Source organism: Gymnoscopelus braueri (assembly GCF_963280865.1).
Source record: "Gymnoscopelus braueri genome assembly, chromosome: 18".
Taxonomy (NCBI): Eukaryota; Metazoa; Chordata; class Actinopteri; order Myctophiformes; family Myctophidae; genus Gymnoscopelus; species Gymnoscopelus braueri.
In genome coordinates, this window is record NC_137618.1 from 42,839,707 (window position 1) to 42,864,932 (window position 25,226).

The 25,226-nt window shown below is 40.9% G+C and overlaps 1 protein-coding gene across 1 annotated transcript in view; it reads right to left on the reverse strand.

The window, feature by feature from the left end:
* Positions 1 to 5,021: 5,021 nt before the first annotated feature.
* The window catches only part of thsd7ba (thrombospondin, type I, domain containing 7Ba), a 271,757-nt gene continuing 251,552 nt past the window's right edge, over positions 5,022 to 25,226 (reverse strand). Inside the window, exons 22-28 of the mRNA XM_080456937.1 lie at positions 20,940 to 21,111; positions 17,004 to 17,177; positions 15,221 to 15,316; positions 12,747 to 12,829; positions 10,249 to 10,441; positions 9,349 to 9,436; positions 5,022 to 5,665 (exon numbers count right to left, since the gene is read on the reverse strand). Coding sequence (XP_080313063.1) covers positions 5,584 to 5,665; positions 9,349 to 9,436; positions 10,249 to 10,441; positions 12,747 to 12,829; positions 15,221 to 15,316; positions 17,004 to 17,177; positions 20,940 to 21,111 — 888 coding nt within the window. The 3' untranslated portion in view covers positions 5,022 to 5,583. The remainder of the gene's footprint in view (positions 5,666 to 9,348; positions 9,437 to 10,248; positions 10,442 to 12,746; positions 12,830 to 15,220; positions 15,317 to 17,003; positions 17,178 to 20,939; positions 21,112 to 25,226) is intronic.

A 25,226-nucleotide genomic window follows, 5' to 3' on the forward strand; every position in this document is an offset into this window, starting at 1 on the left:
ATCCCCAATTTTAACCAATTTAAACGTGAAAAACAGTCAAATAGAGATTAATAGGTTACCTTCCCCCCCCCCTTGCACAAGAGTGATGAATGAGCCATGTGGCCCCAGCCTGTTCATTCTCTATCCTCTAAATATTCATTACTGCTTCCGCTCGGCTCTCAAATCAGCCAAACTATATTAAACTTTATTAAAGTGATTTAGCTGGGGCCGGGGCAATAGATAAATCATGATTAAAAGGCAACCCAGTCATCTCAAAGCCGTACCTACAGTACCCAGGCCCTCGCAGACAACTACCCATATGCTGAGTGGCAGTGGTGGAGGAAGTACTCTTTTATTTTTTTACTTGAGTAAAAGTATCAATACTGCAATGAAGAAATACTCTGTTACAAGTAAAAGTCCGGTATTCAAAATGTACTTGAGTAAAAGTACAAAAGTATCGTCATCAAAATATACTTGAGTGTACCAAAAGTAAAAGTATGCATTATGCAGAATGTCACATTTCGCAAGTTTCCAAATGTATTTAATCCTTTGAAAATAGCAGATCTACAAGCTCACAACCTGAGTATAGCGACACGTTGTGAGCTTATAGATCGGCTATTTTATATTATATTGTATAATAAAGTATATTGGGCTGAAATGGTTAGTGTATGTTTTGCAATAATAATCTAAATCCACAAAGTAACTAGTAATTAACATTTTCATATAACTGTAGTGGAGTAAAAGTACAATATTTGCCTCTGAGATGTAGTGGAGTAGAAGTAAAAGTATAGAACATTTGAAATACCCCAGTAAAGTAAAGATACCTCAAATTTGCACTTAAGTACGATACTTGAGTAAAATGTACTTAGTTACTTTCTACCACTGCCATAATTATGCTGAGTGGAAGGAAAGCGAGATGAATTGGAAATGACAGCACTGTCGCGTCTTTTTCCCGCTGCACATCAGTTGGCCTTGACACAACCACTTGAATTCCCCCTCCTCTTAAATTAAAGTGACAGTTTTAAATAAATGAATTAGATTAGACAAAAGATTTAAACGCTACCTTCTTCCCTTCCTCCCAAAATGTTCTATCACGTGGGGGGGGATCTGACTTGATGATGGCAATATGAATCTCATCATCATCAGCTGCTTATAATCTGCCTTCTGTCTCAGATTTCTGCACATTCATTATAATTAATCGAGGCAAAAGAGGAAAGGAGTCAATGGAGATCGTGTCAGGCACCATGCACAAAAAAAAAAGAAAAGGGAGGGTGAAACAAGTCAATTCTGTCTGCAATATAGCAGTGGTTCTCAAAGCGGGGTCCGGGGACCCCCAGGGGTCCTTGAGGGAGTTAGATAGTTAGGAACCAAATGGATCCTTATGGGTCTAACTCTGAGAGTTAAATTAACATTGATTTTACAATATAAATTGGGGTCCCAACCTAATGCATGTCAAACTGAGGGTCCTTGAAATTAAAATGGTTGAAAATCATTGCTAGAGTCGTAAAAATCTGCTCTTATGGGGGGCCTTGGTATATCTTTTTAAATGGGGGTCCGCTGGCTAATAAGTGTCAATTTGGGGGTCCTTTTGAGTTTGAGAACCACTGCTATATAGAATTGTGTCCAATTTGAACGTGTGTGAACTTCACTTTGGCTCCACGACTCTCAGTGATGTGGAAGAAAAAGAAGAAATTAGAAAACGTGGTGTATTATTTTCCACACAGAGTACCACAATTTATTTGCATTTTTGTCCAACTCTCCATGTACACACAATAGTAACACAAATGGCATGGGATTACTGGAAATAATCAGCTAACACACTGGAGCCACTATCAGGATTTGTCATGTCATAACCCAATAGAGCCATCAAAACAACAAAAGGCAAGTCTGACCTCTCCGAAGGTCACTGATAGACACCGTTTGGCTGTACTCTCTCTGAGAATGTAAAAGTTGGCAGATGTTTGTTTGTTAGTCGATAATCACACAATTACTACCAAATTTCCTTAATTTTTTTCCCTTGGATGAGCCAAATATCAGTGGAAAACTTTGCCTTCATAAAACCATCGGTCATTTGGCAAACTTTGAAGAAACGGTATGAATGCAAGGACACTTGGAGCACGTTCTGCCAAAACAGATCAAGCATGCATACAATACAGTTGGCTGGTGGAACAGAGTTGTTATTACCAACGAGTAACAACAGCACTCTAACAACCATTACGTTTATAAAGTTGTCGGTAAAAAGACATTCATAATCAATTCAATTCTCACAAGGCCAAATCATTGATGTGTGGACAAAGGAAAACAGCACACGCTCATTTCTATTCTAGGGGTGTCAGGGAATAATGCACTCAGTTATCCATGTTAGGTTGTACGCAGAGAAATGCTTTGAGTTGGTGACCCAACAATATAGCCCCATTCGGGTACCTCGCCCATCGCTGTAGCCCGGGACTCGATCGGCAGCAGATCGGATATGTGCTTCCCTGTTTCGCACATGCTGTCAAAAAACAACAACTTTAAATAGTTGTTTCACACCGTAATATCATGTTTACCACCCCGTTATTATTTCAGGCCACCACAGCTGTGGTTCTCAAAGTGGGGTCCGGGGACCCCCAGGGGTCCTTGAGGGAGTTCCAGGGGGTCCCCAGCTAAACGATGGATAGTTAGGAACCAAATGGACCCTTGTGGGTCTGTAACTCTGAGAGTGTACAAATGGAACCATTTGTACACTCTTAGAGTTAAATTAGCATTGATTTTACAATAAAAATCGGGGTCCCAGAGATAGAAATGCCATTAAATGGGGGTCCGTAGCCTAATGCATGTCAAACTGGGGGTCCTTGAAATTAAAATGGTTGAAAATCATTGCTAGAGCCTTAAACACCTTCTCTTATGGGGGGCCCTGGCATATCTTTTCAAATGGGGGTCCGCGGCCTAATAAGTGTCAATTTGGGGGTCGTTGACATGAAAAAGTTTGAGAACCACTGCTCCACAGGATGTCAGTACTTTCAAATGTGTGATACGAAAATGTTTGCCTCCCAATTCTGGGAGGCAATGCAACTGTATGTGACCGAGTCCCAAGGTACAGTCATGTGTGAGGTCACAACAGATGTAGCTAGAGATCCAATTGCTTTAGGAGGACATGTTCAGAAAGGACATCAACACAATTGCTTCCTGAATAATAACAATAATATGTTTTTCAGTTGTAGAATCTTTGAGCTTGAGCCAGACTTCATGCAAGAATCTTTCTGTGTTAAGGAGTGAGTAATGGATCATGAAGACATAAATAAATCAATAATTACATGTATGAATATGATTTCTTGTCTGTATCTCTCCATTGTCTGTTTATTTGATTTTAAATGTCAACAACATACTGATGTCAAATAGAAGCAATGAAAGGACAAATACATAATCCATGAATGACTTTATGATGGATGGACTTGTAAAAACAAAACTTGATTTACACCGATTTATATCAAAAGCTCTTTTGTTGAGTTTCTGTCTGCTTAATTAGCTCTACTCTTCAGAACACACAGTCTGTTCCACTCTGAAATAAATAAAAGGCAAGAAATGAGTATAGACATTTTACTTTTGTAAACAATATGAAGTGAAAAGCAGAAGAAATGAAAAATAATGAAAGCATTCTCCTCTTTGCTCTGCCTGGTGTCTTTGTAGTCTGAATCTGTGGGTTTGTGTTAAAAGAAACACACCAACAAAAACAAAAAATGATCGTCTGGCATTATGGTAATCATGACTTCCTCCTTTATAAAAAAGAAGATAATTTACTTCAATGAAATTCGTGTGCCCACCATACGATCAAATAGCGAATTCAAGCTGCTCATTGCTGTGTTCCATTTCTGCTTCCTGGTTCTGAAAGTGGACAACAGGTAGTACAATGATATTCTGCATTACATGGTCATTAATAACCACTTGAAACCTAGCATCTGTATTATGGGGGTAACATTGACCAAAAATAGCGAGCTGTGAGCGTGGCTATTTTTGGCGAAGAAATTTGGTGTAGACGTGAAAAAAGCGGTCCAAGTACAATTGCAACTCAGGTCCGTTTTACCAAGAATAGAGGGTTTAAGTGGTTAACCCCAGCGTCCCTATTCTGAGGCGAACATTCGGCGAAAATAGCCAGTCTACGAGCTCACAACACTTGAGATTGTAGATCAAGAGATTTGGTGTAGAGGGAAAACAGGAGCTGACCCGGTATAGAGCCCTGGGGGAAGCCGGTCAACTAAATATATAGGGTTTAAGTTCTAAGGGCATAGTGCCAAGTCCCGGAAAAGAGGCGCTGTGATTGGCCAGTAGTCACTTTGATTGACAGTTGTGCCGAATACAAGAACGCTCACCCCAAAACATGATTACGATCCTGTCCCTATCGGGACGAAACTCGAGCGTCGCTGAGTTGGCTGAAGCGGACTTCGCAACGTTCGCACGGGAACTCGCTCGCCTAAGCTCGCTCAACGGTGCCTCTCATGGCTCAAGTTCCACATAATTTCAACCAATCAGAAGAAGGTATGGGCGGTCCTTGGCACAACACTGCCGTATCCGGTAATAACGCGTTCATGAGTGGTATTCTGTGTCTGCCTTTCATTGTGTAGAATAGATCCATTTCTCAACTGCAATTGTCATAAGAGCAATGTGATTTTTTTATGAGTATTTTGTATTATTTTCTGTTGTTGTTTCTCTACTAATTTGTTCTGTGGCCAGAGAACCACAGAGGGGGAATTATAGTTTTATTGTATAATCAAACAAACAAGACAAGGCAAGCCTGCTTTTGGTATCACTGTTCAAAGTCCAAACACATCATATGGCATCATCAACAGAAAACACTATTTCACAGCAATAACTTGCATTACAATGAAAACACTAGAAAAGTTTTTGAAAGGAAAAAACAAGAATGAATCAGCACTAATGTAGTGCATAAAGACTTTAATAATAACAATAATTAAAAAAACAGCTGTCCATTTACTCAAAAGATGCATGGCGTTTCCTACAAATGTCCAGTACAGAAGAAACGTCCTACAAATTAAATGTCCCATTGGTCCAACTTTGAATATCACAATCTACTGCGGCTGTTAGTGTTCACCCAAAATATGATGTCTCTCTCGTGTTTTACAAGGGACAAATGACATGATGGCCTCTCTGATTCTTGGCACAAAAACTCCATAACCAGCACCTGAGGATCCACATTAGTCTCTGCATCACAACAGCTTTTCCGAGGAGGGTTGATGTTTGGAGGTTTGGATACAGTACCGTTACAGAGTTTTCACATCGCGAGCAATTCAGCAACCCGGTCACGAGAAATCCATTTGTTCTCAATGACCAGATTAACGTCAGTCAAGTGTTGACACCTTTGTCCCCCGTTTGTCCGTAAGGAAAGGTTGCCCTCGGCCAGTCTTTTTGGGCTATTCTGCTCCATACGGTACGTCCCACCTTTCATCGTGGCACCATTGGAACTACAGTTATAGCGTTCAGCTAGCTAGCTCCAATGGGCCACCAGGCGGTGGGGGATGTGAAGGGCAATGTGGTCGCTAACATTCTGAAAGCAGAGATAAAAGTCTGTAACAGCGAAACGCGTCCTGGCGAGGCATAGGAGCACGGTTACATATCCACATCACCGTCGTAGGCGAGGGTCAAAGGTTTCTGTGGTGGTGGGGACATCTTTGATGTTTTGGGTGGCTTGCTGGAAGAGAAAGAAAACAAAAAAAACAAGAAAAAAGCAAAGACGACATGAATGACTTTGAACACCCTTGACACTGTGTCACATACTAGAATGACAAAGAATTCCATTATCTGATAGCTGCAGCAGAAAAAATATCACAAATGTCAGTTGTCACTTGACAGGGTTATATTGGGTTCCAACAGATGGAAAACAATGTCCTCTGTTCTCTCAAAGTTTGTCCTGTTCTGATACAGTTTTATTTTATTCCCATGCGAGCCATGGTAAGAAACACATCTAAAATGTCTGTTGTATGTAAGTTACTCTTGCTGATCAAGGAAAAAGTCATCCCTGCATTTATCGCCTCCACTCTGGCATTACAAAGAAAACAAAACCATATCCCATCTTCAATTAATTCAGAAAACAGCAGCTAGACTGCAAACTGAAACTAAAAGAGCAGAGCTCATTACACCAATTTTAGCCTCCCTATTGATTACTTTTAAGGCAGGGCTCGGTCTACCACATACAGTATGAGCCGGAGTACAGCAAAGGCAATCAACCCTTGCCACCAGGGCCCCTGGACCTTGGAATGACCTGCCAGAGGAGATCAGGCAACCAAATTCAGTGGTCTTTTAAAAAAAAATATTTGAAAATATTTGGAAGCCTTTAGTCTCCTTTCTTAAAGGTTGAATTAGGCTAATCCTTGTGGATGACCCGTGTCGCACGTAATTTGGGGCAGCACTTCTGGGGAGGGGGAAGGGAGGCGGGGGGGTCCATTGTTTTTTGTTTAAGGTTGAGTGTATTCTTTTAATTTTACCTGTTTATTTTGTGTATATGTCTGTTTGTTTTTGAAAAGAAAAAGGAAGCAATCCATGTATGTGAACGTAAAATGTATAATCCTATCCTGTGCTTCACAATAAAAATATTTGAAACATTAAAAAAAGAAAATCACTTCTTCAATTTCACATTTCGTTAGCATAATTGCCTACGTCATATTTTTATGGTTTTCAGGAAAGACAAAACAAAAAATCACTATCTGCCTAAGCAAAAAGTGTAAAGTAACTAAGTACATGTACTCAAGTACTGTACTTAAGTACACTTGATATTTACTTTACTGGAGTAAAAAAGTACAGAATATTCAGTACTTTTACTTCTACTCCACTACATCTCATAGGCAAATATTATACTTTTACTCCACTACAATTATTTGACAGCTTTAGTTACTTTGCAGATTTAGATTATTACCACAAAACATACATTAACCACTTCAGCCCTATATATATATATTTTTGGCTATTTGAAAATAGCAGATCTACAAGCTCACAATGCGTCACGATGCGACACATTGTGATCTTGTAGATCTGCTATTTTCAAAAGATTTTGTATACATTTTGAACTTGTGAAATGGGACATTCTGCATAATGAGTACTTTTACTTTTGGTACCTTATGTATATTTTGATGCCAATACTTCTACACTGCAGTATTGATACTTTTACTCAAGTAAAAGACGTGAGTACTTTTTCCACCACTGTGCCTAAAGCTGGCCTTACACTACAAGACTTTTTCAATCTTAAACGATTTTGAAATCGGGTATCATCACACACTACAAGATAATATTTCAAGATTCACAGATTATCTTATATATGCACACACTACACGATTATAAAAATCGGGGGCATCTCACACTACAAGATTCTATCCAGATTCTCGGGCTTGCCCGAACACAGCAATAATACATAGAAAAATATATTTAAAAGAATAATAATTATTAATTATTAATAATTATATAAGATATTATTATATCAGTAGCCTATATTATTTTGATATTAAATAAAGTTACACATTACAATCCGTACATTTTCATATGTCAATTCAGTGTTTTTTTTCCGACAGCCAGCTGCGCTTCGCCTCGCAACACACACACACACACACACACACACACACACACACACACACACACACACACACACACACACACACACACACACACACACACACACACACACACACACACACACACACACACACACACACACACACACACAGCACCCGTCAGAGCAGATCCACAAGCTCACACTGCAGCGCATAATTTTTTGGTATTTTTACTTTACTGGAGTATTGCCAATTTTCAGTACTATTGTATTACTTCTACTCCACTACACTCCAACGGCAAATATTGTGCTTTTACTCCACTACAATCATTTGAAAACTGTAGTTACTAGTTACTTTGCTATTATCAATTATTATATTATAAAACATACATTAACTACATTAACTTTAGCCATATTGTATAGGCCTACAGGCCATTTGAAAATAGCCAATCTACAAGCTCACAATGCATTGCATCGCAACACATTGTGAGCTTGTAGATCTGCTATTTTCAAACATTTTAGTACTTTTACTTTTGGTACTTTAAGTACATTTTGATACTAATACTTTTGTGCTTTTACTCAAGTAAATTTTGAATTCCAGACTTTTATTTGTAACAGAGTTTTTCTATATTGCAGTATTGATACTTTTACTTATAGGTAAAATATCTGAGTACTTTTCCCACCATGCACTGATCGTTGTACGTCGAAGCATAAATTGGTCGTTACTGGATGGATTGCAGCTGCTACTTATGGAGAGAGACAGACTGCTTGAGATCACTAAACATAATCTGCTAGTTAACAAGAGAAATGACACTATCCAAAAGTATAAATAGTATAAAAGATATGTATAAAAGATATGTGACAGTGCTGAAAACAGGGCATTTAAAGATGAATATGGACACATTGGACAGCAATGCGTTCGGAAATTGCGCACCAGAGCGCACTGGCCAATACAAACTAATAGGCGAGTGCGCTCTGGTGCGCAATTTCCGCGTGCTGTAAGTGCTGTATTTCCGAACGCACTTCATGAGTTTCTTATACCTGGTGTCATCAATGCAAAGCCGCTGTGTTTCATCGGCTACACACGTTTTGGCTGTTTGCAAGCCAAGGAATATAATTTAGACGGCAAGATGAAGCATGGAATGGTACCAGGCAAGTTATAAAGTTTAATAAGCATCTTTCAGGTGGGGATATATTCTCTATGGACATTATAGCTATAATAGCCTATAGGACTGTCAGTCCATATTGTAAAATGAAAATAATGATCGGAGTGGCCCCGATCGTCCTGTGAGCAACTCGGGAGGGTTCAGATTGGATCTTTGAACCCTCACACTAGACGATGTTTATGCCCGAGATTCTCCCCCGATCTAGGCTGGGGTAGACACGCCCCCCCGATACTCGGGAGGGTTGTTTTTTACCCAGATTATCTCGTAGTGTAATGCCACCTTAAGTCATCTAGGTGACTTAAGCAATCATGAGTAAAAAAACCCAATTTTGCCTAAGTCAAAGTCAGTTGTGTTCTCATCTTTCTCATCTCATGTTTTTTAATTATATGTTTCTCGCACACTTTTATCCTTTTACGGTTTCATTATGTTTCTTGCAATTGTTTTGTTCTTTTATGCTGCGTGCTGTGAAGCACTTTGTAATTCTGTTTGAAAAAGCGCTATAGAGTTTAATATTATTTCACACAGTTCTTTACACCTGTAAAGATATGTGATGCATGTGATGTGACAATAAAGTTTATTCTGATTATTATTATTATGCGTTGGAGTTTTGGTGATGATTGCACAGTAAGAAAACCTTTGAGGCAGTGATCTATATATATGTATACATACCAGACCAGGAATGATAGTGCAATAATAAATAATATTAGGATGAATCCAACTGCCGTCACGGCGTAAACCCACAGCTTCAGTCTTCCGTCTGTGTAATTAGAAAAGCAGGGGGTTATACACATTTGTTATACTGCTCATACTGGTGTAGAGATCTCTGCTGTGAGTGTGATAAGAAAAGCTTGTTTGGTTGTTTAAGACCGTTCCCCGTGTAACAAGAACACGTTTCCCGTGTTCCTGTTTAAGAAGAACACGTTCAACCCCCCCCCCCACACACACACACACACACACACACCCCGGTGAGGCTGTCTGTTTGGAGGTGGTCCAACATGTTTCGCAAAATGACTTTTTTGGCTCATTATATTGTCAAAAATAGTAAAAAATAAAATCTTAATTTCTTTTCATTTTCAGAAACTTTCAAAAATATCTAAATTAGCAGATCAGGTGGTTAACATGTCCGAAAATCACAACAGAGTGTGTGTACTGCTAGCCCCATTTAGAACATCTCCCTCCGCTATGTAGCTCCGAGATGAGGTCCTACGTGGCCCGGTGCCGTTTGAGCAGGACATTTTCGAATATTTTCCACTTTACATGTTTCTTACCCCTTTCTGCACATCGTATCCAAAAAGTAAAGGAGACACAAAGGAGACTCTTTGTGTCTCCTACCGGAAATCAAATTATTGGCTTAGGAATGCGACCAAAACTAAAAAATAATCCATGAATTCAAGTCTCCATGGGGTGACTAATCGATAGGAAAAATATCTGGAAAATAAGTCTGGAAAACACAAGAGAGTGTGTGTGTACTGCATGTTTTTGTAAGTGCCTGACTTAATAATTGGTTGCACGAACTACAGTACAAGTACGATCTACAAGCTCAGTACAAATCAGGCTTTTCCGGTATACCTGGGCCGACGGGCCGCAGGCTCCACTCGCTGAAGTGGTCCTGCGCGGGGGGCGGCCGCGGTTTCAACCTGCCGGAGTTGGTCTTCACGTCGGCCTTCTTGTTGTCCGCCCCCGGCGTCCTGGTGCAGTAGTCCAGGAAGCCGTGCGTGGTCATCACTTCGGTGTAACCCTTCTCACACCCACACACTCCATTCTGTTCAAGCGGGAAGGGAGGGGGGGGGGGGGTTGAGGGAGAACGGGGAGGAGAACCTCATTTAAGACCGGCGTGGATCGATGGGCGTGATCATTACTTTCCCATAGCCACAAAACGCCGTCAATACGGCATTGCCTGTGATGTATGGGGAGCTACTCCTTCACGGAGATTGTACTGTTTTAAGAGACACTTTTGATTTATCTGAAAGCCAAGCCCCTTTTAAAAAGTGCTCGGCTCAGTGGCTGCATGGGGGAACACACCGATGCACATCACTTACATCGTTTGATTCCCGCTGGGACCCCAGGAACGATAGTGAACGTATGAACTAATGGGACCATAATGTGCTTCTGTGTAAAAACATCAAACATACGGCATAGAAATCCATAACTCCATTTCAACATGCGCCGTCAGCCATGGTGTGTTACACACAGTTGTTTCATTTCCCAGCCCATACTTCTCGTAAACATCATAAACATCAACATCAAAAGAGAGGGATCGTGTTTCAACATGCTGCTAAAATGAAATTTGAAGAGCTTTTAATCACTTAAAAACCCTATACTTCATTGACCCGGGTGGCCCAGAGGTCTATCCTTTTTTTAATACACCAACAAATCTATGAATCGCCTGAAAATGACAAAAAAAAAATCTACAAGCTCGATCTGCTATTTTCACAGAATGTTTTCCTATATATTGACATGCCCAGAATAGGGACTCTATAGGGTTCAATTGGTTAAATATACCCAAGGGAAATCAAGTAGAGCATTTTAACCCGTTCAATCCCGGAACGCATCTGTGTCACTTTAGATTTCTTTGGGCTATTCAAAAATAGCAGATCTACAAGCTCAAAGCTATGAGCTTGTAGATCTGCTATTTTTGAAGAAATCGTGAAAATGTGTGCTAATCTTTGAATAAACTATATATGTACATTTTTAACTCAAATCTTTGCTTCTGGGGGTCCCTGGAACAAAATATTTTGAGAGGGGGGGGGGGGGGTCCGAAAAATACATATCATTTTGGATGGTCCTTGACATAAAAAAAAGTTTGAGAACCACTGATATTATAGCAACATATGTAAAAAACTAACAAAAAAACTGTTGGGATTTAGAAGACATTTGTAGAATACCCAGAAGCAAAGATCTACAAGCTTGTAGATCTGCTATTTTTGAATAGCCCAAAGACATCTAAAATGACACAGCTATGCGTTCCCAGATTGAATGGGTTAATTGCAGTTACACGGGGGGCACTGCGAGGGGCAGCACATGTTCACGTTTTAGCCAAACATGTTGGTCACTTCCAATCTAATCCACAGCACATTTCTACCACACTGCTGTTTAGCAGCCAGAGTCAGTGGCTAACGGCAGAATTGGGGAAGGTATACTTTCATAAAATATTACTTTTAATTAAAAAGCAATATGTTACATTACATTATTACTTAATGAAATGCGTCAAATTGCTTTTCACGAAACACCCTCGGATGAACAGAAAAAGGACTTGGCATAATATTAAATGGAGGAGGGTAGGCTAAATGGAATGCCATCATAATATTACTGTTATTAAAATGATATTTTAGAAGCCTAAACTAAATGTCAAGGATCATGATGAAACACAAACATCTCAGTAGCTATAGTAGGCTATATTTTGAAGCATAGGATATATGAAGCATATGATATATTTTGAAACAACAAACAATATATTGAAACATTAGATAAACGTCGACATAATGAACAGAAGACAAACTGCATTGTCATAATGTGCATTAATTAGATGCTTGGAAAACCTATAAATAACAGTTTCTGGAAAATCATGTGTGACTTGACACATTGTTTAAAGAAGTAGATCACCCAAAACATGTAGATCACCCAAAACATTACTTATTTTCGATCAATTACACACCCCATGAAGCCTTGAATTCATGGATATCTTTCTGTTTTTGTAGCATTCCTAAATTTGATGACCGGGTGTATTTCCGGTAGGAGACACAAAGAGTTTCCTTTGAGTCTTCTACCGGATACATTAGCATCTTTCCGCCGGTAATCAAATGATTGGCTTAGGAATGCGACAAAATGCGCGTGTAAAAAATAGGGGTTACAAAATCGTGGGATAAAAATTCAAAGAAAAAATAAATAAAAAACAAAAAATAATCCAAGAATTCAATGCTTCATGGGGTGTGTAATTGTTAGAAAATAAGTACTTTTTTGGATGAACTACTCGTTTAATTGTTAGATTACATTGTTACTAAAACGATGTGCAACCAAGTCAAGTCTAAATCAGGCTTAAGTGCTGCCCCCATTGGTCAGAATCTTACCGGTGTGCAGTGGGAGAAGGGTTTGGTGCACGGTGGATGGCAGTGTCTGACCGTGGTCGGCCTGTTCTGTGGAAAGCAGCCCCCTGACAAAACACACACACACACACACACACACACACACACACACACACACACACACACACACACACACACAAACAAGGGGTTCATATACCACTTGTACCTTTTAGCCATTGATCACCAAACAAACCGCGGCGTCGCGCCTGATTAATGGACTCGCATGCCTATCGGGCTCCCTGATCAATCTGCGAACATTGTAATCCCAACGTGGGGAAAATTGCATGTCAAAATATTAAAGAGTAATGCCCACCGGGGCACTCGCCTCCCGCGCGAGAAAGGGAGAGATTACGCCGACTGATGCCTGATTTATGCTCTGTTGTACGAAGGCATCGCAAAACCAAAAAAAAACAAACATCAGATCTATAAGCTCACAGTTGTGCGTCACGGACGTGACTCGTTGTGAGCTATTTTCGGTCGTGCAAAGAAGTATCAATCGGGCGTGAGGCTGTGTATTTGCCAAAGACACTTCCTTACAGTCAGTGGTGGAAAGTAACTAAGTAGATTTACTTAAGTACTGTACTTAAGTACAATTTTGAGGTATTTGTATTTCCAATTTCCAATACTTTTACCTCTACTCCACTACATCACAGAGGCAAATATTGCACTTTTACTCCACTACATTTATTTGAACACTTTAGTTACTAGATACTTTGTAGATTTTGATTAATATTACAAAACATACATTAACCACTTAAGCCCTACAGTATATACATTTCCTATCTACAAAGCTCACAATGCGTCGCATCACGCATTAAGATTTTTATACATTTGAAAACTTGAAATGGGACATTCTGCATAATGACTAATGAGTACTTTTACTTTTGGTACTTTAAGTACATTTTGATGCCAAAACTTTTGTACTTTCACTCAAGTACATTTTGAATTCCGGACTTTTACTTGTAACAGCGTATTTCGACATTGCAGTATTGATACTTTTACTTAAGTAAAACATGTGAGTACTTTTCCCACCACTGCCTACGGTGATAATTTACCTGATATTTACCGCACAACAAGTTCCCCCATCCCACCCGCGACTATACCTCTGTTCTGTTTCTCCATGCCGCTTCATTTCCCCCAAATACAAATGTGTCATTATATTTATATGGATTGAAAGCCTCTCGGCAGAGACTCGGGCTTATTGATTAGTTATGTGCGGAGGGAGAGGGGAAATCAATGGATACCGCGGCCAGAAATGGGCAAATCAAATAAGAAGGTGGTAAATTCAACTAAGACACTGTAGCAGAGTTATCGTGCCTCCTCCCCTCCATCCCTCCCACTCTGTATGTGGTCCGTGTGCGTGTACTGTATGCACTCCTCTATCTTGAAGACAGAGCCAGGGAATGAAGGAAAGAGACAAACTGAGAGAGAGGGAGGTCGAGGGAGGTCGAGGGAGAGAGAGAGAGAGAGAGAGAGAGAGAGAGAGAGAGAGAGAGAGAGAGAGAGAGGGAGAGAGGGAGAGAGAGAGAGAGATTGAAGCTTGGGTTGCATCTATGCGTGAGTTGGTGCAACAGTTAACCACTTAAACCCCATATGGGTAACCGGAGTCCCTCAGTGCTCAATACTAGTGTATTCTGGTATTGTGGGGAAAGCTTTCGCTTAAAATAGCAGATCGACAAGCTCACAACGCTTTCCCCACAATACCGATGCTGGGGTTTAAGTGGCTAATCAAACTAATGTAACAAATCTATTCTAATAAATATGCTATTTGAATTAAATAATACATTTCCAAAAATACCGCAAATGGCAGATCTGCAAGCTCACAAAGCACTCCTATGCAACGCATTGTGAGCTTGTATAGTGGCTATTTCCACTCCCCCCCCCCCCCGATACCATTGTATGACAGCGTATAAAATAAGGCTTAAAGCTGCACAATGTAACTTTCCTCTTCTACTCCGGATTTGAACACGGTTTCCGGCGCAAGTGCTGACATTTTTTACCATTGACCTAATAGAGCCTTGCTTGCTCAGGGGATAAATTGAATCATCAGGTCAAAATTCGTGTTAGATCCTGTGTCTAGGTGAGACATGACCTTTGACACGATCTAAATGTCTCAATAGAGAGCAGGGAGACCAAACAAACTCCATTCAGATTGGACAACATTACATTTTATGGTTCTCTTAGAACTAGATGAGGAACATGAAGAACCATGGATCAAATGGTTCTTTAGTAGTTGATGGTTCTTGGTTCTTTGTGGGACCATATAGCCTTTTAAAGAACCATTTAAGAACCATTATTTTTCTGTGTGTATGTAGTATGCACGGCCCTCTGAGGTGGGTGGGCGGTGGGCTCTAGAGACATCACACACACACGGACACACACACACACACACACACACACACACACACACACACACACACACACGTGCGTGCGCACACACACACTTTCCACCGTCTCACCTGTGACATTGACGCCGTCCGAGCGTTGACACCACACCACTCTTTCATTGTCACTCCAGCCGCCTGTCCTCCACTGGTAGCTGTGGCATTTCCCCCCTGGATAACGACATGCAACCAAAGGCAAGCGGAGCTCATTAGGAGTGTGTGCTGTGGCACCATGCAGGCGTGACTTCAGGCTTTCCTGAGCATTAAGCCATTAACACCGGGAAAGCATTTGTGTAATTATTTCTTTGGCAATTAAAAAAATAGCTGATATACAAGCTCATACTATGAGCTTGTAGATCTGCTATTTCTTTATTTTATCGTGAAAATGTGTGCAAACATTTGAATATATATATTTAAAGCGAACATTTTTAACTTAATTTTTTTTCTAGGGATTCTTCAAATGTCTTCTAAACTTCTAAAACAGTTTTTTTTTTAAACGTATGTACATATCAGTAGTTCTCAAACTTTTTCATGTCAACGACCCCCAAAATGATATGTATTTGTCCGCGGACCCCCCCCATCTCAAAATATGTTGTTCAAGGGACCCCCAGAAGATTTGAGTTAAAAATGTATATATATATTCAAAGATTTGCAAAAAAGAATCACGATTAAAAAAAAAATGCAGATCTACAAGCTCGTAGCGTGGCACTCTGTGCCGCGCTATGAGCTTGTAGATCTGCTATTTTTGAATAGCCCAAAGAAATCTTGAAAATGCGTTCCCGGTCTTAACGGGTTAAGCCAACCCACCTCCCTCGCAGCACTCGCCGGCTCGCACATTACAAGGGGGAAAAAGGCGAAATTCCGCATTGTGGTGAAACTAAAGGAGCTCATTTTCCACTGAGCAGCAAAGCAGGACGCTGCTATTACCAGACAAAGGCGTTCTGCGGGAAACGAGATGAGAGGAATCGGGGTAGAAATGCACCAAGGGAGAGATTTATTTTTTTTATATAAAAAAAAGGGGATCTCACTTTCCCCCGGCAGGCGGCTAAGAGGGGGAGATTTATTTTCAGCAGGACAATGGTCAGAGACACTTGAGCCCCTTTTCTTCAGATAAAAAGGATTTCAAACCACTGTTTTATATTCTTGAATGCAGGGCGATATCCATGCCCTTACCATGCAGTCCCTTTTCTTCCCTGTGTCTTGTGTGTCGGTCAATACGTATGGACTCTATATAAGTGATCAAATGTAACCACTTTCAGCCTGGCATCCCTATTTTGGGTATGCTATTATAGGTGGTAAAAAACATTAGCAAAAAAGCTATTTCTGGGAACTGAGGAAATGGGTCACAATCATTTTAACCACTTAGCTTTGGCTATTCAAAAATAGCAGATATACAAGCTCATAGCGCGGCACTCTGATCTCCTACTTTTGAAAAATATTGAAAATATGTCTTTGAATATATATATTTTTCGAAAGCGAACATTTTTAACTCAAATCTTTGCTTCTGGGGTCCCTGGCACAAAACATTTTCAGATGGGGGTCCACGGCCAAATGTATATCAATTTGGGGGTCCTTGGCATGAAAAAGATTGAAAACCACTGGTCTAAATGAAAGTATATTGACGTTGTCAAATTTTATGTCAATGTCTTGTAAATGTCTTGGTTAATGTCTTTGTTTGTTATGTTATGTGTGTACCCCAGGAAACGTTGCTGCTGTTATGCAACAGCTAATGGGGATCCTAATAAACTCAATAAACTCAATAATCAAAAAAGTTAAATTCATCAAATAGTCGCTAAGAAAATAATCGATAGTTGCAACCCTGTTTCCTATTGTGATGCAGGGTTTGTCCTCAGTATACCTTTGCAGGGCTGGGTCTCAAAGACCTGCTGTGGACAGCCGTCCTGGTTCTCCAGGACCTGGATGACCACGGCCCTGGAGCGCGCCTGGCGACCTGTGCTCTCAAAGCTGCGTCCCTCCAGACAGATGAGCTGGCACGAGCTCCAAGAGGACCACTCCGTCAGATGACAGTCTCCTGAGAAAAACCACAACAACAGTATCTCTCATATACTGTAGGTCAGGACCTGGATTCATACTTGTTGGACAAATCAATAACAATTGCATTTTACGTTGTAGACGAAGACAAAGAAATGGCATATTTTGACTTTTTGCGACAATTTCTTCAAACCAATTTGAGTTCATGATGAAGAAAAGTACATATAAAAAAGCATGAAAACACTACCAAGTGATAACTGCTGGAACAGGTGGCTGTGCTGGTGTGTGGTGGAAGGGATTCTGGGGTGGAAATGCCTGGCTGGAAGGTTGGTTTATCTTTTGCAAGCATTGCCAGGTTGATAGAGAACCAGCGATGTATGTTTTCAATGAGTCTAACATGAGTTTCAAGTTAGGACGGGTTTATGGGGTCGTGTCTGATAAAAAATATACCAAACATCTAAATATTGACTCAAGAAACTTAAAAACTGAGTGGGGTGACCCCAGATGTGTTTTAAAGTGTTCTGACATGGAAGCTGTCAGAATATTCCCTAAAACATCATCCGGGACAACGCTCCACACGCCCCAGACTCTTCTCCCTTCTGGCTCCCAAACTGTGGAACTCAGAGTCACTCCCCATTGCAGTTAGAACTGCAGACTCACTCCCAATCTTCCGCCGTAATCTGAAGATTCACCTCATGAGACTACGCCTTGGCCCATAGCACTTGCCGTAGCACTTGCCCTTGCCTTGACGACCTTGCAGTTTTATGCAAAGGTTAAAATGTAATTTAGATAGCATGTTATGTAGACAGATGCCAGGTTCATTTGTTGACCTGGCATAGTTTCAATGTACAGCTTATAATTTGTTATATTAAACTGTTTAGACTGATGATAGGTTCTTGGCTTGCCTATGATCCTAGATTACTATCTCTATGCATTTGATGTATTACCTTGTGTTTAGCTTGCTTACTGTCGCTCTGGATTAAGAGCGTCTGCTAAATGCCTAAATTGTAAATTGTAAAGTGAAATACCCGTTTAAATTAGCTGGGACTGTTACAGAACAATTTTTATTGGTGCGCCAGCTAGAGCCTGAATGATTTAAATAATATCGAACGCCACTTCGACCCGCATCTCTGCAGATAATGTACCAAGCACCGAAGCAAATTACTTGAGACAGGCCGAGGGGGATTCAAAAACAATACACCAATCCATACTTTAAATGATGCGCTACGATCTATAAAGACTTTAGAGTTATACTTAGTTGCGCACAGGTGTCATACACCGAAAATATCCGATATACTGTATTAAGCTCATATAGCTTAGACAGTAGATATCGGCTATAAATCAGGCACACAAGCCGTGAATGCAAAAGCCGACAGTGAACATTATATCTTCTCTCAAGGAGGGGGAAGGTTTGTTTGATTTCTCCCTTCGGGTAGCGACACGCAATCTACTCTGCATGTCTCCAAATAACATATCAACTCTTCCTTTGCTGAAGGTCGAACATCAATTTCCCCAGTAATCCTGGATGAGGACATCTCACAGTGATAATTCCACCCACTGCCAAGTCTCCTCCGCCGGCGCGTCCCTTTGATTCTGTGCCCTGACCGGCCATTAGCGACAATCTGTGGACTGAAGCAGCTCATTATCTTTCATCTTCCATACTGTTCTGTCCCCCACGCTGCTGGGGGGGGGGGGGGCTGTTGAGACGCACTTACACACACGAAACACACATGAAACACACACAAACAAAGTAATGTGTACATGTGGATGCACACGCAGTCTCGCACACACAGTCTCGCACGCACGCACGCACGCACGCACGCACGCACGCACGCACGCACGCACGCACGCACGCACGCACGCACGCACGCACGCACGCACGCACGCACGCACGCACGCACGCACGCACGCACGCACGCACGCACGCACGCACGCACACACACACACACACACACACACACACACACACACACACACACACACACACACACACACACACACACACACACACAGCTTAGCCGGCACACATTGCACACGTGCACACCCTCCCACGTACAAGACACACACATGAAACACCCACACATGCTGACAGCAGCACACACTTGCACCCTCGCTCTCGCACACACACGCACACACACACATTTGGCCACTGTAATCACACCCTCCTGCTCCAGAGTCGAGGCACACAGCGAAGGCTGCTTGAATGATGAATGGCACCCGTGATCAGAGGCTGGAGAGAGAGAGAGAGAGTGACCAGCAGACACCCGATCCCTCATGGTTAAAAGGCTTGAAACAACCGTCTCTCCCTAAGAGCAACGCCAATGAAACTCACAGGGCCTGAATTCTTTTTATTTTAGCCGATAAAGGATAATGATGTTGGGTTTTTTCCTTCCTCTTTAAGCACTTGAACCCTAGCGCCCCTATTCTGGGACATGTCATAATAATAGGCGAACATTTGGCGAAAATAGCCGATCTACGAGCTCACAACGCGTGGCGTTGCGACGCACTGTGCGCTCGTTGATAGGTTTTTGAGGGTTTTTTTTTGGCTGAGAGATGTGGTGTAGAGGGAGGAAATTAGGGGGCCAAGGATAGATCAACAAAGTAAGGAAAGTGGTTAAAGAATGACTTGCGTAAAGCCCTTGGACAGTGGGTACAGTAAGCTTAAGCACTTCAGTTCTGCATGTTTAAGGACAATGCCGTCCTTTTTGACATGTGGTACCGTACTTGGTATTGTTTTCATGCATTTGTGATGTCCTTATCTTCATCATGAACTCATACTTTTGATAAAATGTTATACTTCATAACAGGTTTTTTTCCCCCGCTACTGAGATATATCGGCCAATTCATGATTTGTATTAAAGTATGCTGAAAGCTATGCATTTTAGTTATCATCTGTCATTTGTCAGGTGGAAACCTCATATGGTCAAAACTTTTGCTACTTTTGCTACTTTTGTGTGACGCTGTAGTATGATCAACCAGGGCATTAATTTACGAAAAAAACACAAAAAGTTGAAATATGGAGATAAGAGGTTTCTGCCCGACAGCAACGTTATGCATGCTTAAAGGACAATACAGCCTTTTTGACATGCAGGTACTTGCGGGTACTTGGTATTGTTTTCATGCTTTTTTGATGTACTTTTCTTCATCGTGAACTCATACTTTGATAGGATTTCATACTTCAAAACCCAATTTGCCCCTCTTATTGAGATATATCAGCCTATTCGTGATTGGTATTGAAGTCTGAAGCCTGGGGTTTTCCAAAGATGTTTTAGCCATCAGCCCCAAAGGAAAATCACCAGTGCCACAAAAGAAATGAGAATACATATAGCAATTCAAATCCTCAGCAAGTGTGTTTGATAGCTGGTTTCAAGTTCAGCCCCATTCAACCCCTCTTTCTTTCTATTTCTATGGTTGGAATGAATACTATCAAGTTAGTAGACATGGGTTATCAGTATCTTAAGGACCAAAGCCCAAAACTATATCTTGTGATGAATGGCTGATCTTCAAACTGCAATCTACAAACTGTTGTGAGCTTGCAGATCAGCTATTGTATTTGTACGTACATTTTGATACCAATACGTTTGTTCTTTTACTCAAGTAAGTTTTGAATTCCTGACTTTTACTTGTAACGCAGTATTGATACTTTTACTTAAATAAAAAATGTGAGTACTTAAGCCACCACTGGCTGTTTCACGGCGATCGGTCAACACGCACGCGCGCGCGCACACACACACACACACACACACACACACACACACACACACACACACACACACACACACACAGGAGGCGTTCTTCTTACCGGGACAGGGGACGAAGCAGGGTCGTTCCAGCTCCTGCTGGCTCTGCCGGCTCAGTCTGTCTCCACACAGCTCGTCCTCCACCAGCTTGAGGACGGCCGTGTCCGGCCAGTCCCCCCAGTGGGCCACACAGGACAGGTTCCTCCTGCGGAGACCCTCACCACACTCTGCTCCCTGCCACACACACACACACACACACACACACACACACACACACACACACACACACACACACACACACACACACACACACACACACACACACACACACACACACATTAAGGATCTGTATAGTATTGTATGTCTTTATACTCAGAGGTGTAAAGTAACTTAGTACATTTACTCTCAAGTACAATGTACAATTTTGAGGTATTTTTTACTTTCTTCTGTATTTCCAATTTTCAATACTTTTTCTACTACTACATCTCGGAGGCAAATATTGTACTTTTTACTCCACTACAATTATTTGGTACATTTGGTACTTTAAGTACATTTTGATATACCAATACTTTTGTACTTTTACTGAAGTAAATGTTCAATTCCGGACTTTTATTGTAAGGGCACGAATGCCAAACTATGGCTGCCCGCTGATAAACTCATGTTGTGGGCAGCCGACTGTTTTTTTGCAGCCACCGCATTCAAAAAAACTGAGTAGCTGATGTCTTGATGAGTTGAATACACAGGACCACAATGGAAACAAGCCCTCAGGGCTTTTTGTGTTATCCTTTTAGCGTTATTGTATACAGCGCCATTCACACTGAGCAGTGAGCACTATAACTATAACTATATCGTTCACCATTGTATTTATTTTTGTAGCTGGTGTGAACTCTGCATGCCATCCACTTGACTTGACGATTTGTTAAACTATATTTGTATAGTTATAGTTATAGTGCTCAGTGTGAATGGCCCTAACTGTACCTCTGTACTTTTTGCAAACTGTTAATAAAATATTCAATCAATCAATCAATCAATCAAAACACACACACACACACACACACACACACACACACACACACACACACACACACACACACACACACACACACACACACACACACGCACACGCACACGCACACACACACACACACACACACACGAAAGCACTGAAGCTCTCCCTCTCACAGATAAACTCTTTCCAATAGACATTTAAGAATCGCTGAAGAGCATTTTAAATATTTGAGGAGAAGTACAGAATGTACTGTTTCAGAGCCAAAATGTAATTAAATTATATAAAATTCAGCGTATAGAAAGTCAGGGTTTTCTTTTTTTAAATCTAAAAGGTGGGTGCTATAATATTATGCAGCTTAATGCAGTTTACGTCCACAAAGACGAATATTATATAACTTTCTTAAAGGGAGAAGGGGGGTCCTTTGGGCCTCTTAGGTTCTCATATGCTATTAAAGTTCCACAATAAAAGGGAAAACAAAGACACACATACACACTTAAATGTGACATTCACAATTAATAAGTCCGAAGTGCACGACAACAGAGCGGAGCTCGGGCCTTTTGTTAATGTGCTGGCAGTGGGGGAAATGGACTCAGGGGAGTTACAATGGAGCTGAAAAGACATTCAATTAAAACCCTTTTCAGCTGGAGAAGCAGAAGCAAGGTGGGGAAGATGAGATGAACATCAGACAAAAAGGGTGTTTGGTTGGTGCTTCAGCGCCAAACAAAGCGGTGTTTCATTAACAGATCGCGCTTACGTCTGTACCGTATCCTTACATAAAGATATTCAGCGTTTTCACACCCTTTGGTATTGCTTTCCAAGTGAAGTTTGTGATTGCTACTGTAAGAAATGTTTTACTAAAAGAAAAAGACCCCGGAATTGGAGATGTGTATGTAATATGCTAGGCTGTTGACAGAACATCTTAACGCATCACGTTATTTATGCCTTAAATCCAAGGATAACACAACAATAACTGCCACAAGGGTACATCTGCTTTCATCTACTAGAAAAGCCACTCTCCTTCCTTCTCACCTCCTGCTGTTTTGTTTGCTGCAAACACGTGAAAACATAATTTATACCGTTATGTACTGTATGTTTGAGTCACTGCACTTTGTGTTAGAGTCACTCATCACTAGGCAAAGCAGATCACAACAGCTAAGGTATAATAAGAATACAAATAAGTAGCTTAGTTTTAATCCATTTATGCTCATTAGTCAACAGAGGTTGACTGCCAAATAATTTCAATTAATCCGTTAAGACCGGGAACGCATCTGTGTCCATTTTTAAGATTTCTTTGGCTATTCAAAAATAGCAGATATATGCCGCGCTATGAGCTTGTAGATCTGCAATTTTTTGAAAAATCGTGAACATTTGTGCAAATGTTTGAATATATATATATTTTTAAAGCGAACATTTGTAACTCAAATCTTTGCTTCTGGGGGTCCCTGGAACAAAATATTTTACAAATGTTAGTTTAAAAAAATATAAATTCATATATTTGCACACATTTTCACACAAATAAATGCAGATCTACAAGCTCGTAGCACTGCACTCTGTGCCGCGCTATGAGCTTGTAGATCTGCCATTTTTGAATAGCCAAAGACATCTAAAATGACACAGCTGTGCTGTTCCCGGATTGAATAGGTTAATCACACTGCTTGGTATGCGCCCAAAACGGCGTGCAGGATCACAGCCTGGCTTCAAGACAAGGTGCAGGTCCTTTGTAATTATGCTGTAAAATGAGATGCAGGTAGGTCATGTTCACCTACTATAAAACAATTATTGTCCCCAGTTTGATTCCATGCCAGAGACCTGTGTTTGTGTGAATTATGTTTTAATTCACTGGTTCTCAACGTCGGGGACCAGGCTAGGGACCACCAGAGGGGTACAAATGGACCCTTAAGGGTCTGTAACTCTGAGTGTGTACGCTCCGTTTGTACGCACTCAGAGTTAAATTAACACTGGGGATTTTACAGTGTAGATTGGGATCCCATATTTCAGCTTTTTTCACAAAGGGGGGTCTGATGCATATAAAACTGGAGGTCTTTGAAATTAACTCATTGACTGCCAATGATGCGTTTTTGACGTATGTCAATCCAACACCCACACCGCCAATGACGTCTTTTGACGCGTGTTGGCGCTCTTCGCTAATCTATGAGTCACCATTTGACTCCCAGTGAAGCAATGAAGCAGCAAATCACGTGATCGCAAAAAACAACAACAGCCACATTCTAATGGATTTGGAAAAATGCCCTTTTCTCTGCTTTCTGTTGCTTTTTGCAAAAACAACCTACATTCAACTGCCAATATCTTAGCCCTGGTCAAGAGCGTTAGTGAGCTCTTATCTCTCTAACGCCCTGCCAGGCGAGAGTAAAAAAACATGTATAACCAAAAATCTGTTGGCAGAGTGCAAAAGAAATGTGGTGCTGATCGGTCCATTAATCCTTTAATTCTCTATCATGTATTTGGCCACGGACCCCATCTGAAAACGTTTTGTGCCAGGGACCCCCAGAAGATAAGATTTTTGTGTAAAAAAAAACTATAAAAACTATTAAAAAAAAAGTATTCAACATTTTTGATATTCTTCAAATATTTTCAAAAATAGCAGATGTACAAGCTTGCAGCGCGGCACAAAGGCACAGCTTGTATATCTGCTATTATTAAATAGCCAAGGTAGAAAATATGGTTAAAAAGTAGTTGAAACTATTGTGACGCTGTATGTAACACATTTAGCTGGGATTCCCCTCAAGGACCGCTGGGGGTCCCCGGCCCCCACTTTGAGAACCAATGCTGTAGGCTTATGTAGGCTACCTTACTTCACCCATTTTCAACCTATCTTCATATACAATAGTTGGTCCTCACTATTGCCCATGATAAAATGGTTACATTTTTTTTTCCTACTTGGTCTATGTCTCATAGGAGGTCTGTGGACACTTCAGAAACCCACCATCATCGTTAGGCAGATTTGTTTTTCAAATGTATTTTTTAAATATTTTTTTATTCATCCAAGTCTGCAGTTTCTATTAGCTTGGATTCCCCACCGATGAGCTGTCCACAGCCCTCCTCTGAGACACAGGCGGAGTAGACAAAAATGGTACCATATAGTAGGCCTGTATTGAGACATATGTGAGGACCAATTATATGAAGATACTTGAAAATGGGTGAAGTCGTCCTTTAACCCATTAAGACCGGGAAGGGAACGCATCTGTGTGTAATTTTAAGATGTCTTTGGCTATTCAAAAATAGCAGATCTAAAAGCTCATAGCGCGGCACCGAGTGCCACGCTACGAGCTTGTAGATCTGCTATTATTGAAAAATCGTGAACATTTGTGGCAAAATCTTG